Below are 12495 nucleotides of genomic sequence, written 5' to 3'. Positions count from 1 at the left end.
ATACATTTAAGTCATTGGCGCCCCATCAGTAGAATTTTAGTTTTCATTATGTAGAATTTACATACTTCTTGTTAAAATTATTCCTAGGTATTTGAGTGCCTTGATTGCCATAGCTATTTTTACTTTAAAAAGGACAAAATGAGGCCGGGCGCGGTGGCTCAAGCCTGTAATCCCAGCACTTTGGGAGGCCGAGACGGGCGGATCACAAGGTCAGGAGATCAAGACCATCCTGGCTAACACGGTGAAACCTCGTCTCTATTAAGAAATACAAAAAACTAGCCGGGTGAGGTGGCGGGCGCCTGTAGTCCCAGCTACTCGGGAGGCTGAGGCAGGAGAATGGCGTGAACCTGGGAGGCGGGGCTTGCAGTGAGCTGAGATCCGGCCACTGCACTCCAGCCTGGGTGACAGAGCAAGACACCGTCTCAAAAAAAAAAAAAAAAAAAAAAAGGACAAAATGGTAGTTCAAATCCAAGGAAGAATGTGTCCAGTGTTTATATAAAAATACAGGCCTACTTTATGGGTCCATCTTCTTCTAGCTCCAGTGAAGGTGGGATGGGCAAAAAAGAGGAAATGAAGTCTGAAAAGGGGGTTACAGTTTATAGATAAACCACAAGAGGAATTTCTTTCTTTTTAAAGACAGAGTCTTGCTCTGTTGCCCAGGCTTGAGGCAATGGCATGGTCTCTACTCATGCGACCTCCACCTCCCAGGCTCAAGCAATCCTCCTGCCTCAGCCTCCCAAGTAGCTGAGACTACAGACATGCACCACCACGCCTGGCTAACTTATGTCTTAGTAGAGATGGGGTTTCACCATGTTGCCCAGGCTGGTCTCCAGCTCCCGGGCTTAAGGCATCTGCCTGCCTTAGCCTCCCAAAGTGCTGGGATTACAGGAGTGAGCCAGTGTGCTCAGCCTCAAAGGAGGAATTTCTTAATCAGAGCAGTGAAAAACCAGGTGGCATCACTTTTTTCTGGAATTTTTTTTTTTTTTTTTTGAGATGGAGTCTCACTCTATCATCCAGGCTGGAGTGCAGTGGCACGATCTCGGCTCACTGCAACCTCTGCCTCGCAGGTTCAAGTGATCTTCCTGTCTCAGCCTCCCCAGTAGCTGGGATTATAGGTGCACACCACCACACCTGGCTAATTTTTGTATTTTTAGTAGAGATGGGGTCTCACCATGTTGCCCAGGCTGATTTTGAACTCCTGACCTCAGGTGATCCACCTGCCTTAGCATCCCAAAGTGCTGGGATTACAGGTGTGAGCCACCGTGATCTTATTTTTAAATAAGATTCATTTTATCTTATTTAAAAATGAGATTGAATTCTAACTTGCTGGGTAGGGAGGTTGGGGAGCAGAAGAAATAACTTTGAGTGAGCTGATGCCAAACTCACCCTCAAGTCACTGTACATTTGGGATTTGTCATCTCATTTATCCTCTCAGATCCCAAATCAGGATTGAAAGATTGAATTGTGAGATGCTGGGATTGAGTGAACTGTAATTTCTTTATTCTCATCTCCAGTCCTAAGAGTCTATTCTCTCCCTGAAGGGTGTTCTGAACAGGCTGTGGGAGGCATTAGGTGGAGTGAGTTAAGATAAGGTCTGGGTTGCCCAGAGGGTTCAGTGAGCAGGTGTTCCTTTTAATAAACTGAAGCAGGAAAGTAGATCTTAGCTAGGGATCTGGGCAGTGAGGGGGGCTCTGAAATACAAGGAGCCTGGCTCCAGAGCCTTGGCTGCCCACAGAGTTCCCTCCCTGTACAACATACAAATGATCCATTCAAGTGCCATTCAGCTATTTGAGTCTGAAAAACAGCACTCATCTCTCCTGTTGCCCAGCGTAGGAGTCACCCCCCTCCTCCCCACTTAAGCCTCTTAACCACAGTGACTGGGAGCATGAGCCTCAGTGTCCTCACTTATGCTGGTGCTGCTATTCCGTCTTTAGACCGGATTGAATTGTGGCAGATGCCCTAGGAGAGAATTCTCCTCAGTCTCTCTGACCACCACTACCCAGCTGTATCTTCCTACTTAATTCCCCTTATGAAGCAATTTGGAGGAACAGGACCCAGGAGTCCCTGGGTTCAGATGCTCTCCAGCCTGAGTCACCACCGTACTGACTTCTTACAGCAAGAGTTCCACCCAAAGTCTCCCTCAGATGGGTGCTGGTGGGAGAAGGGGACAGGGGTGGAGAGAATGCTGGAGCATTTTTGTGTGTTTTCTTGCTGGGCTCATTCTAATACCTGCTCTTACCTGTGCTAACATCCACTTTGAACTGTAGTCCTTCTCAGCCTTTTCTCTTTGCCTCTAATGGACCCTGGGGAGCAAAGGTGGCCTGAGGCCTCAGAGTTTCCCCTGCAACCTGTGGCTTCTTATAGCAGAATTTCTTAACATATTCTGTGGAGTCTGTGATAGCTTCAGAATAACTGGACAATTTACAAACATTTTTGTTCATAGCTTACATCAGGAATTCTCAGAGGGGTCTGTGACTCAAAAAAGTTGAGGATCATTGCTTAGCTGGGCTCTCATCTCCTGAATCAGGGATCCAGCACAGCACAGGAAATAGAAATTGGAAATAGAGAAAGATTGTATCGGGGACCGAAATGTGGAGTGCTGAGATGGTGCCACAGGATCTTTGGGTCCAGAGTTCTCGCTCAGCTTAGGTGAGACCATGTCTGAGATGGAAGAGAGAGGGGTGGAAGGAGGGCAGGATGGAATACCCTCAGAAAGGTTCTGTCAAGCAGGGATGGGCGGAAAGTAGGCAGAGTCAAATTCTTCTCCAATCTGAAATAGCTCACAGATTGTTCCACCAATCTGTGCAACCTCTCTCTAACCTCGGAGGTTGTTGAGGTTAGAACCCAGAAAAGAACTAGGAAATCTGAAGCCTCCATTTCAGAGAATCCTTCGCTGGAAGCCAGGCATTTCACTGCAGTCCATTTGCTCCCTGGAATTTCTGCTCCTTTCTACCAGTCCCTGAGGCAGAGGCTGTAAGGACATTCGGAGAGAGGAAAGAGTGAAAACAAAGAAAAACCCCAACCTCCTGAATCAGGTGCATTTGAGTTAATGAAGAAGGTGAGGACCAATAACTGAGCCCAGTCCCCCCTGAAAGTTCCGAGTGGATGGGTTGGAAAATTTCCCCTTTCTTACAGGTCATGTCCTGCAACTGAAAGGCCCTGGGAGAGAGAGCCGTGAGGGCGTGGCGGTGAGGATGGCAGTGTGGTGGAAAGGGGGAGTTTTCAGTCAGACAGCCGTGAGCTCAAATAGCTAGGTACTATTTACTAACTAGCTTTGCGCACTTTACTCTATTTGACCTTTAGTTTCATCAGCTAAGATGCCTCCCTACTTTATAGGGTTGACGTAAGGATTAAATAAGAAAATATCTATAAAGCCACGGACATAGAATAGGCCCTCAATAAATGCAGTTCTTCTCTTTGAACTGCTGTCCCACCCTGGGCAGAACCTCCATTAGATTGTCCCCATGGTGTAGCACCATACATCCCTGCACATGGCCCACAAAACTTCTGCACACAACACCCACTCGTGTCCTTGGCTGCATTTGCACACTCATCAGCACACACACAGCAGCCTGTGCTGTCACAGCTGAGCTGAGGGTAGTCTTCCCAACAGGTAAGATGAGGGACTGGCATGCTAACGCTTGGACAAGCTGCGGAAGTACTCATCATAGTAAGCTTGTTACATGAATGTGCTTCACCCCTCAAAAGTATTCTGGAAAAGCTGTGAAAGGAGACAAAGGGGCTGTGGTGGGACTAACTCCATAGGCATTTCCTTGAGATTAAATGTGTTTCTTGAGGGATACTTTGTCCACCCACCACTGCCAAGGAGACCTTAGTCTATGCCCCAGGTCGTGATGTCTGAAGCTTTGCTGTGCAATATGGTAGCCATTGGCCACATGTGGCTATTGAATGCTTGTAAAGGTAGGTGGTACAGCTGAGGAATGGAATTTTAAATTTATTTAATTTTAATTAAAAATTTAAAACATTTGATTCAGTTATCAGAAAATGTTTTATGTTTGGAAAAGCTTAGATGTGTGAATCTACTTTCTCAACAGTGACCTGTATGAAATCTAAATATGGATTTTTCTGGTGAAAATTTAGTAACTGAATTGCAATGTTGAGATGTACTATAAGTGTAAAAAATACATGGATTTTAAAGACCTAATATGAAAAAATGTTAAATATTTTATGATTGATTTTTGTATTGATAATATATTGAAATGATAATAGTTTGGGTATATTGTGTTAAATAAAATAAGTATTAAAATTAAATGTATCTGTTTCATTTTGATTTTTTAATGGAGTAGCTACTAGAAAATTTGAAATTACATATGTGACTTAGATTCTACGTCTGTTGGGTAGCTCTGTTCTGGAGTCTTTGAGACTTCAGAGACTTTGGGCAGCAGCATGTCCCAGCGCCAGACAGTCGTCTGTTCCCCACTGCGTCAGGGGTTTCCCAGAGAAGATTTCTCTGAACAGTGTTGCTGCTTCCGCATTGCAGAGAGGGCAACTAGAGTGAGAACCTTCAGCATCTGACTCCCAAGTCCCAACCTAATAAGCTGCTGGTGGAAGGTTATGGAAAGGAGGGGGAGGGCTGTGCCCCAGGAAATCTATCTGGTACATTATACACTAAAGAAGGGGAAGTTGCTGGGATGCTAATTGAGTTGTGTGTGCATGGTGGGTGGGAGGTTGCAGGCTCAGGGAAACTCATTTCTCAAGCAGGTCAGTTTCTCCAGCCTCACTCTCCTGTCTGCCTGGTTCTCACATTCACCTCTGGTCCTACCCCCATATTCCTATCTCTGCCCCACTAAAGAGCGGCCTGCCTGTGAAGTCCAGCTTCACCTCCTCAGTGGTGCTGAGTGTCTCACCTGTCAGGCAGTTTGAGCTGGGAATCTTCTAATGAGTGGAGTCTCCTCAGAGCAAGGACAACAGCAGCAGGAATCAACTAGAAAGCTCACAATGCTTGCATCTGGTTTGGTGTAGTGGTGGGTGGGAGGAAACTAAGGACGCTGGGCAGATGCTGTTGCGGAGAAAGGCTCCCTGGGGCCACGTGATTCTTCCCTTCTCAGTCCCTCCTCCCACTCCTCTCCTCTCCCTGTCACTCCTCCCTTCCAGTCATGCTGAGGCTGTTGCTCTGTACCTTGAGCTTCCAGCATCTCTACTTCTTTTTGGGCTCTGCTTTGCCCTCTATTTGAAGCACAGTCAGTGGTACTCAGCAGTTTCACCTCCCACTCCACCTCCCCATCTGGGGGTCTCTGTAAATCAGTGACCTCTACCCGGAGACAGCTTCCCACTGGGGCTGCACTAATCACAGAACCAGAGGAAGCTGCAGAAGGATGGTGGAAATTAACTAGGCAGGCAGTTACTGCTGCTCCCCCTTCCCTCCACTTCTCACTACGGCCTGCTGTGCCCTCCTCCCTGTTCCTCCAAGCCTAGTCTCTGCAGTGTCCTGGGTCTCTCTCCTTTGACAACTGCGGATTCTTGCGTTTGTTAGTCATTATCTTGGAGTTCTGACTTTTCCCCAAGGACACTAGGGATCTGTGACACAAAAATGATGGGAACTGCCATGGAGAAATGGGAAAGAGGGGCAGCAGCTCGGTGTCTCAGGTGGAATTTCTATGTAGGGAACCCCTGGAAGGTGGAGGATCGCTCCTTCTCCAGTTCCAGAGATGGGGAGTGAAAAGGAAAGGATTGAGGCTGAAACCAGGGCTAGGAGTGCTGATCCCTCCAGGCATGGGGGTGGGGGTGTAGGGGGGTGAGGAGAGTGGAGGTGGGAGGGGCACTCCTTACCCTGTTTGTCAGGCAGGTTAGATGGAGGCAAAGCCATTGGGACACATGATCAATGCGCAAGCAGAAAGAGAAGGAGTGGGGAGATATAACAGAAATGAGGGTAGGAAATAGACTGAAATAAAGAAAACTCCAGATATGACATTTAGCTTTGGCTGCTACTGTTGTGGCCCTTTGACAGCAGGTTTAATGATCTGGCAGACAGAGGAAGGTGGTAGAGGCTCATGCAAACACAGTGCAGTGTGTGGTCTGTCCTCCCCATCCCACACTCTGTCCCCATCCTCTTCTCTGTGGCTTGAGGGTCCTTTGCTCTTAATCCTGTACCTAGGGACAGGGTTGGGGTGGGGAGCAGAAAAGAAAGGGACTCTGCCAGGTTGACAAACAGAGACTCCAAGGAGCAAGTGGCACTTCCCAGCCCCACCTCTGAAATAATCTTATAGCTGTGGTTGGCAATTGGTTATTAAAGGATATAGGCGTGTGTGAAGAAAGCCTAGTGGTTAAACTAGCTGACTAGAGCTTTTTGTTTCCTGTTTTGTGTGTGGAGGGGACGAAGGGAGGGCTGGACTAACGACGGGGTCTGTATCTGCAGCTCCCTGGGACCCTCAGAGAAGAAATGACACTGCTATCGTCAGACTGGAAAAGCTCAGGAGGCAGACTCTCTGGCAGGAGGCATCGCTAGTTGCTGGCACAACGCAGACGGGAGGTGTGGGAGAGCGGTGCTGCTCAGGACCAGGTTCTGGTTCAAGCAGCCTTGGTTCTGTCTTCCCCTTTGGTATCTGAAGCGGACTTGGTGGGTTCCCCACTGGGGAAGGAAAGGTCAGAAGAGCTTGGCAGTGACCCGGTTACCCCCAGAGTTTCTATCCCCAGAGGGCCGAGGTGCCACAAAGTCAAAGGTCATGTGATGTTTGACCCGACCTTTGCCCTTGCTCCAAAGGGCAATCAGGCCAAAGCAGAGGGTCACTGAGGTGAGAAAGGGGAGGAAGCCGACTGCCAGCACCATGGCCACACCTCTGCTATCCAGAAAAAAAGGCCCTGGGATCCCTGGCACGGTGATGTTGGGGTCAGAAAGTGTGCCGTTTGGTGGTTCCACCTGGATGACTTCCAGCCAGGTGCTCAGGGAGTCATTCCCAGCAACATTGCTGACCACACAGACATAGGCCCCTCTGTCCCGTAGCTGCACTGAGCGGATCTCCAGTGTCCCATCCTCTAGGACCCTTACTCTCCCAGCCCTGCCCAGCCAAGCCCCATGAGGCCTCATCCAGGAGACGGTGGGGGCTGGGTCTCCATCTCCAGAGCAGGAGAAAACTGCATGCCCGCCCTCCTCTGCAATGACCCATCGAGGCCCTGACTTTCGGATCAGGGCTGGTTTGCAGGTGAAGTGCCCTGGAGGCAGTATGTCTGAAAACTCCCTCAGGCTCTTCCCCTGAACATGCTGGGGGCCAGCACAGGCAGGGGGGGAAGTGCCAAAGTCCAGGCGGCGGCGGAGCCGGAGCAGCCAAAGGAGGCGGCAGTCACAGGTTAGGGGGTTGCCAGATAGCCTCAGGGTGACCAGTTTGTCTGGGGAAGGGAAGGCTGTTTCCTCTAGTGTCTGAAGGGCGTTATCTGCCACATCCAGGAGGTGGAAGGCAGTCAAGCCATGGAAGGCATGGGCAGCAATGGAGGTGAGGCATGCCCCTGACAGGCGTAGCTCCTGGAGCCGCACCAGGGGGCTGAGCCTTCGGGCTGGGATGGCTGAGATGGGATTCTGAGACAGATCCAGGACCCTGAGAAAGCTCAGGTGGTGTAGTGCTTGGAAGGGCACCGAGCTCAGATTGCAGCGGGTGATGGCCAGGCTGCTAAGATTAAGCCCAACGAGGCTCCCAGGGTCCAGAGCCTCCAGAGATGGCCAGTGGTGGATCTCCAGCTCCTTGAGCTGCCCCAGCCCCCGCAGGGCCCCAGCTGGCAGCCTCCCAATATCCAATTCTCGAAGCCTTAGGGCCACTAGTGCTGGGAGACGGGCGAGGGCTAGGCCAGGCACTGTGCTGAGGTTGCAGCGCTCCAGGGTGAGGGTGCTCAGCTTGGCCAGCCCTGCAAAGGCCCCTGGAGCCACAAATACCAGGTGGTTGTCCCCAACCTCCAGCTTCTGGAGGCTGCCTAGCTCCCCAAAAGCTCCATCTAGGAAGAGGACAATTTGGTTGAGGCGGAGGTCCAGCAGGGTCAGGGCAGAGAGGCCTGAGAAGACCCCAGGCCCCATGATTCTGAGCCGATTGCCCTGCAGCCTCAGGGTGAGTAGGCTTTGTAGGCCATGGAAGGCCCCGGGCTCAAGGGTGGAGAGCTGGTTGTAGCTGAGATCCAATTCCTGGAGCAGGCTCAGGCGGGAGAGCATTCCCCGCTGGAGTCCCCACAGGCGATTCCCGCTCAGGTCCAGGAGCTCAGTGTCCAGTGGGAGTCCTCCAGGTACAGCCTCCAGTTGCCTGTGGCCACAGAGCACAGCCTGGGGCTGGGAGGTGCAGTCACACACAGCAGGGCAGCTGCCACCACTCCCTCCGGGTAGGAGGAGGAGGAAAAGGAGTGGGGGCCATGGGGGCCAGGCTTGCTTTGGAGCTGTGGCCGCATCCATTCCCTCTTCAGTCCTGGAACAGATGATGACATGACCCTTTTTGGAAAGTGGCTTCAGATGATGGTGACCCTGGACTTCCTGGCCCTTCTTAGAGGGGAGAGAAATTGAGCTATCTGTCTCAGCATTGCCAACAAGTAGGGCACAGAACCAGGAAGAATTATTGTGTGCCACCTCCCTGGGGCTTCCTGGAGCTTCTCTTTGGGGAATCTCTGCTTTCCTCCCTCTTCCAGCCCTGGATAACCAGCCAAGTGCTTACTGGCTCATAGAACCCTACCAAGCCTGATTTCTGTGGGGGAAAGACTTATGGGAATGGGTCAGGGAACAGCAGGGAGGTAACTAAGTCTTTCTGACTTAGTTGGGGTTTCCCGATGTCTGTGAGATCCAGGAGTATCTCAGGTCCCTTCTACCTGATATCTACTCTCCCCAAGCTCTGCTCTGTCCCTCTCTGCTCGCCCTTATTCTTTCATGTTATGTACCCATAGCTTTGCCTAAGGCTCAGGGAGATCATGTCCTTGGCCCAGAGTTCCCTGTCCTGACTGGAGAGGTCCTCACCTTGACTAGCTCACCCAAGGCTGGGAAACATGCAGGCCTCAGCTCCACCCCCATGCTGAGCCCTTCTCCAGCCTGGCCCAGGGCCTGAGCCCTGGACTAGCAAGATCCAATCTCCCCAAAATGCCTGTGTGGATAATGGCCAAGCTGTACATTAGCTGTGGCATAGGATGCAGGGGGCACTTGACTGGGAAGCTGGGAATCCCCTGCAAGAGCCCAAGGGCAACTGCTTCTCCACTACAGATGAAGCTGGGGTGTGTGAGAGACCCAAAGGATGCCCAGGTTTTGAGTTCTGTTGCTTGGTCTTCAGTCTTGGGCTTCCCTCATATCCCTCCTTAATGGTGTTTGGATTCTGGTCCAGTGTATGGATCTGAGGTCCCTTTTGGCCTGAGCTGCCTGAGAAATTCCCAAGAGACAGATTGTGAACCAGGGAGCATAGATAAGTGAGGAGAGACAGCATCTGACAGAGCACTGTAGGGTGGGGAGGAAGGGAGCCCTCGGTTGGCACAGCAGATATCTGGGCACAGGCAGCGTGCAGAACCTTTAGACTTATAGTCAGTTTCTGGATACCAGGGTCTGGGAACTCTCAGGAAGATGTTGACTACAATGGCTGAGGTGACAGAGGAGAAGGGGCCCTCTAGGTGGTGAGGACCCCTGACTCACCCTGTTCGATGTCAACAGGGACCCCAAGGGAGGGGAAGTACTGGAATTGGCAAGGGATGTCTACAGAGATAGGAGCAAAATCCCACGGATGCTCTCTCAGAGACAGGGTGTCTGAGTCTCTCCTGAGCAGCAATCCTGATCACCTTTGGGCTTGAGGGCTTCAGGCTCTCTGAGCTCTACAGGGTCAGCTTTCTACTACATGCCCTATTTTTTCTCATGTGGAACTTAGGAGAGGCAGTTTAAGAGACGGTCATTTCTTCCCCTTTCCTTCCCACTCTCCACCCCCTGGAAGGATCATTCTAGTGGTTATCCTACAGCCACTTCAGAGGATTGTCCTAGTTGGAAAACTAAAGAAAGAGGCCAAAAGAGCAGAAGGATGCAGAAAACTGGTCTGAGGCTTGGGGATGAGAAAGAATAACGTGGGGCAAAGACTGCAGAGCAGACTCCTCTCGCCCCATCCTGACCTAACGGGTCTCTGTGGCATGCCCGGAGCTCTCCTGGGAAAGATGGCCCAGCCTCCCTTGTTCTCCCTGGGCTTGTTCTGGGAAGTCCACCTGACAGCTAGCTCTTCATCACTGCTGCTGCAGTTCCTGCCCATCCTCTGCTCTGCATTCAGCAAAAGTGCAGTGAAGCATGTAACCCAGCTTTCTTCCTTCCTGCTCCGGTGAGTTTCCCCTGAGTCCCAAAGCCTGCTGGGCCAGGGGCTGAGGGAGATGGAGCAACCTATTTTATTTCTAAGGTGGCTAATTTAATCACAAACTTCCCTTGTCAACCTCCATGGCTGCAGGACCGGCTTCCGGCCACTTTGCAGGAAGAGAGATGTCAGAACCACTTTTTTGTCCCTTCAGTGGGGTGGGGACATCACCAAGACATGACTCTTGAGGGCATCACCCCTTCAAGGGTAGGGAGCTTTCTTCTTTGTGTGGCAGTCCAGAGACACTTTTGAACCTGGGTATCCTGTATCCTCTTTAAAGCACACCTCACTGACGACTGGGAACTGTGTGGGGAGAGGGTTCCTGGGGGAAATATTTCTGGAAGATCCACACTGGCTGTGGAGAAAAACCCTTCCAGAGGAAGGCGAGCACTGGGGAGATGGAAGGGAGGTCTCCTTGGAGCTCTTCCACTCAGGGGTACTTGGGATATTTGAATTTCCCCCTCAAAGTCCCATGGGGCCAGGATTAATTGTTGGCAGGGTGGGGGCCCAAACCCTCTTGCCTTGAGGGGCACACTAGTCTGGCCTGTCTCTGAGAATGTTATGGAAAAGGGCAGCTGCATCTTCGGGACAGAGGGTGCGGGCACTTACCGGAGAAGCTGGAAGGTGGCATCAAGTTTGGCACTGCATCTGTCCAGCGCTGGGGGCCCTGTCCCATTCGAGCTGCACCTCAGGCCCCTGCACCTTCCCTGTGTGCCTCAACCCCCGCTGCCTGGCTGCCCGGCTGCTGCCTGCCGCTGCTGCTGCTGCTGTTGCTGCTGCGGCCGCTGCTGCCAAGACTGAGGTGGAGAAAAGAGCCAGAAAGCATTTCTCCTTTTTTTTTTTTTTTCCTCTCTCTCTCTTTTTAAACCAGGCAAGAATGAGTCTGCAGCAACCCTGTTGGTGCAAAATAAATAAATAAAGCAACCAGGGAGGGCTGCAGCAAGCACCACTACAGGCTGGCGAGTGACAGGGGAGGGATCCAGGAGGGAGGCTCTGGTGCCAGGGAGGGGTCATTGCAATAGCAAGAGCAGCAGGCTCTAGAGGATCTCTCTGACATCCTGATTTCCCCGCAGGGGAGCTCAGGCCAGACACCTTCCAGAGGATTGTCTTTTGGTCTCCCAGATGTGGAGCAATTCTGTGCAACCTCTAAATCTAAACGTTCCCTGTGGGTATCATTTATGGGAAGTTCTCAGTCTACAGCATCTCCTGTGGAGCTCAGTTTGAGGCTCCTATAGTGGGGGTTCCTGAGGATTCATTCACAGTCCTCACTGAGGGACTGCTCCACCTGGGAGAAACTGCATGGGTGGGGTGAGGGTGGGTTGGATCTGTATAATGCTGATGGATTGCTGAGCTGGAAATCTGAGTCTTGACCCAGGAATGAGACTGGAGAGCAGGCATGCAGGTAATCTAATTTAAGGATCTCCTCTACCCCCTGACACACACACCTCTTGCCTTTAAAATCATTTTATAAAGAATGGCACAAGTTGGGGTTTATGTTTACTCAGATGAACCTGTCCCCTTAGAGGACACAATCCACCCCCAACCCCCCAACCGCCCATCATTGCTGTTAATCCCTCAGGGGAGGGTTCACAGCTGTTTATGAAGCCAAGAGAGGTTCTGGGCAAGATCACAGCTGGGGAAACAGGCCCAGGCCCTACTCCCTGGTGTCCTCCATGTTGGAGTCAGCGGTGCCCAATGACAGGGTGATGCAATCGCATCTGCTTCCTTCTCCACAACAAGAGCAGGGCTAGCAGGCAGGCCAGCAAAGTCCTCCAAGGTCTGATCGTGCCTTCCGACTGGCCAGTGCCAGCCACCTCTGCTTCTCTTGGCGCTTCTAGTGGTAGAAGACAGCTGGAGCTGGGGTGGTATTTGGATCACCCCAGGCCCAAGATCAGTGGACCGGAGCACCATGGAAATCTCTGGGGGGTCCCTCAGGATTGAGACTTTTCCCGAGGCCACTAGGCTCCTCCAAGCTGTGGCCTCACGGATGAGAGAGATTGTGTCAGGTTCATGTGTCTCTGGAACTGCATGGCTGCTGTTGAGTCTATGTGTGTTTCCCCTGTGTATGGATATGTGTCTCTAATCAGATTTGTGCCAGCCCCTAAAGTGTATTTTTAAAGTGCACATAAGAGGTTTGAGTTTTAACTCTATATCTGAGATGCTCTTGGCCTTCATTGTACCCTAGTCCCACACCCAAATCCCA

The 12495-nt window shown here is 51.3% G+C and overlaps 1 protein-coding gene across 1 annotated transcript; it reads right to left on the bottom strand.

Annotated features, from left to right (window-relative positions):
- Positions 1-4282: 4282 nt before the first annotated feature.
- LOC105497856 (leucine rich repeat and Ig domain containing 4) lies at positions 4283-12486 on the bottom strand. Its single transcript, XM_011769357.2, has 2 exons — positions 10902-12486; positions 4283-8399 (listed from the first exon to the last, which is right to left on the bottom strand). Exon 2 carries the CDS (start codon positions 8384-8386, stop codon positions 6605-6607), a length of 1782 nt encoding a protein of 593 aa, XP_011767659.1. The 5' UTR covers positions 8387-8399; positions 10902-12486; the 3' UTR covers positions 4283-6604.
- Positions 12487-12495: the final 9 nt, after the last annotated feature.

Source organism: Macaca nemestrina, chromosome 1, assembly GCF_043159975.1.
Source record: "Macaca nemestrina isolate mMacNem1 chromosome 1, mMacNem.hap1, whole genome shotgun sequence".
Taxonomy (NCBI): Eukaryota; Metazoa; Chordata; class Mammalia; order Primates; family Cercopithecidae; genus Macaca; species Macaca nemestrina.
This window is presented reverse-complemented; position numbering and strand designations above follow the sequence as displayed.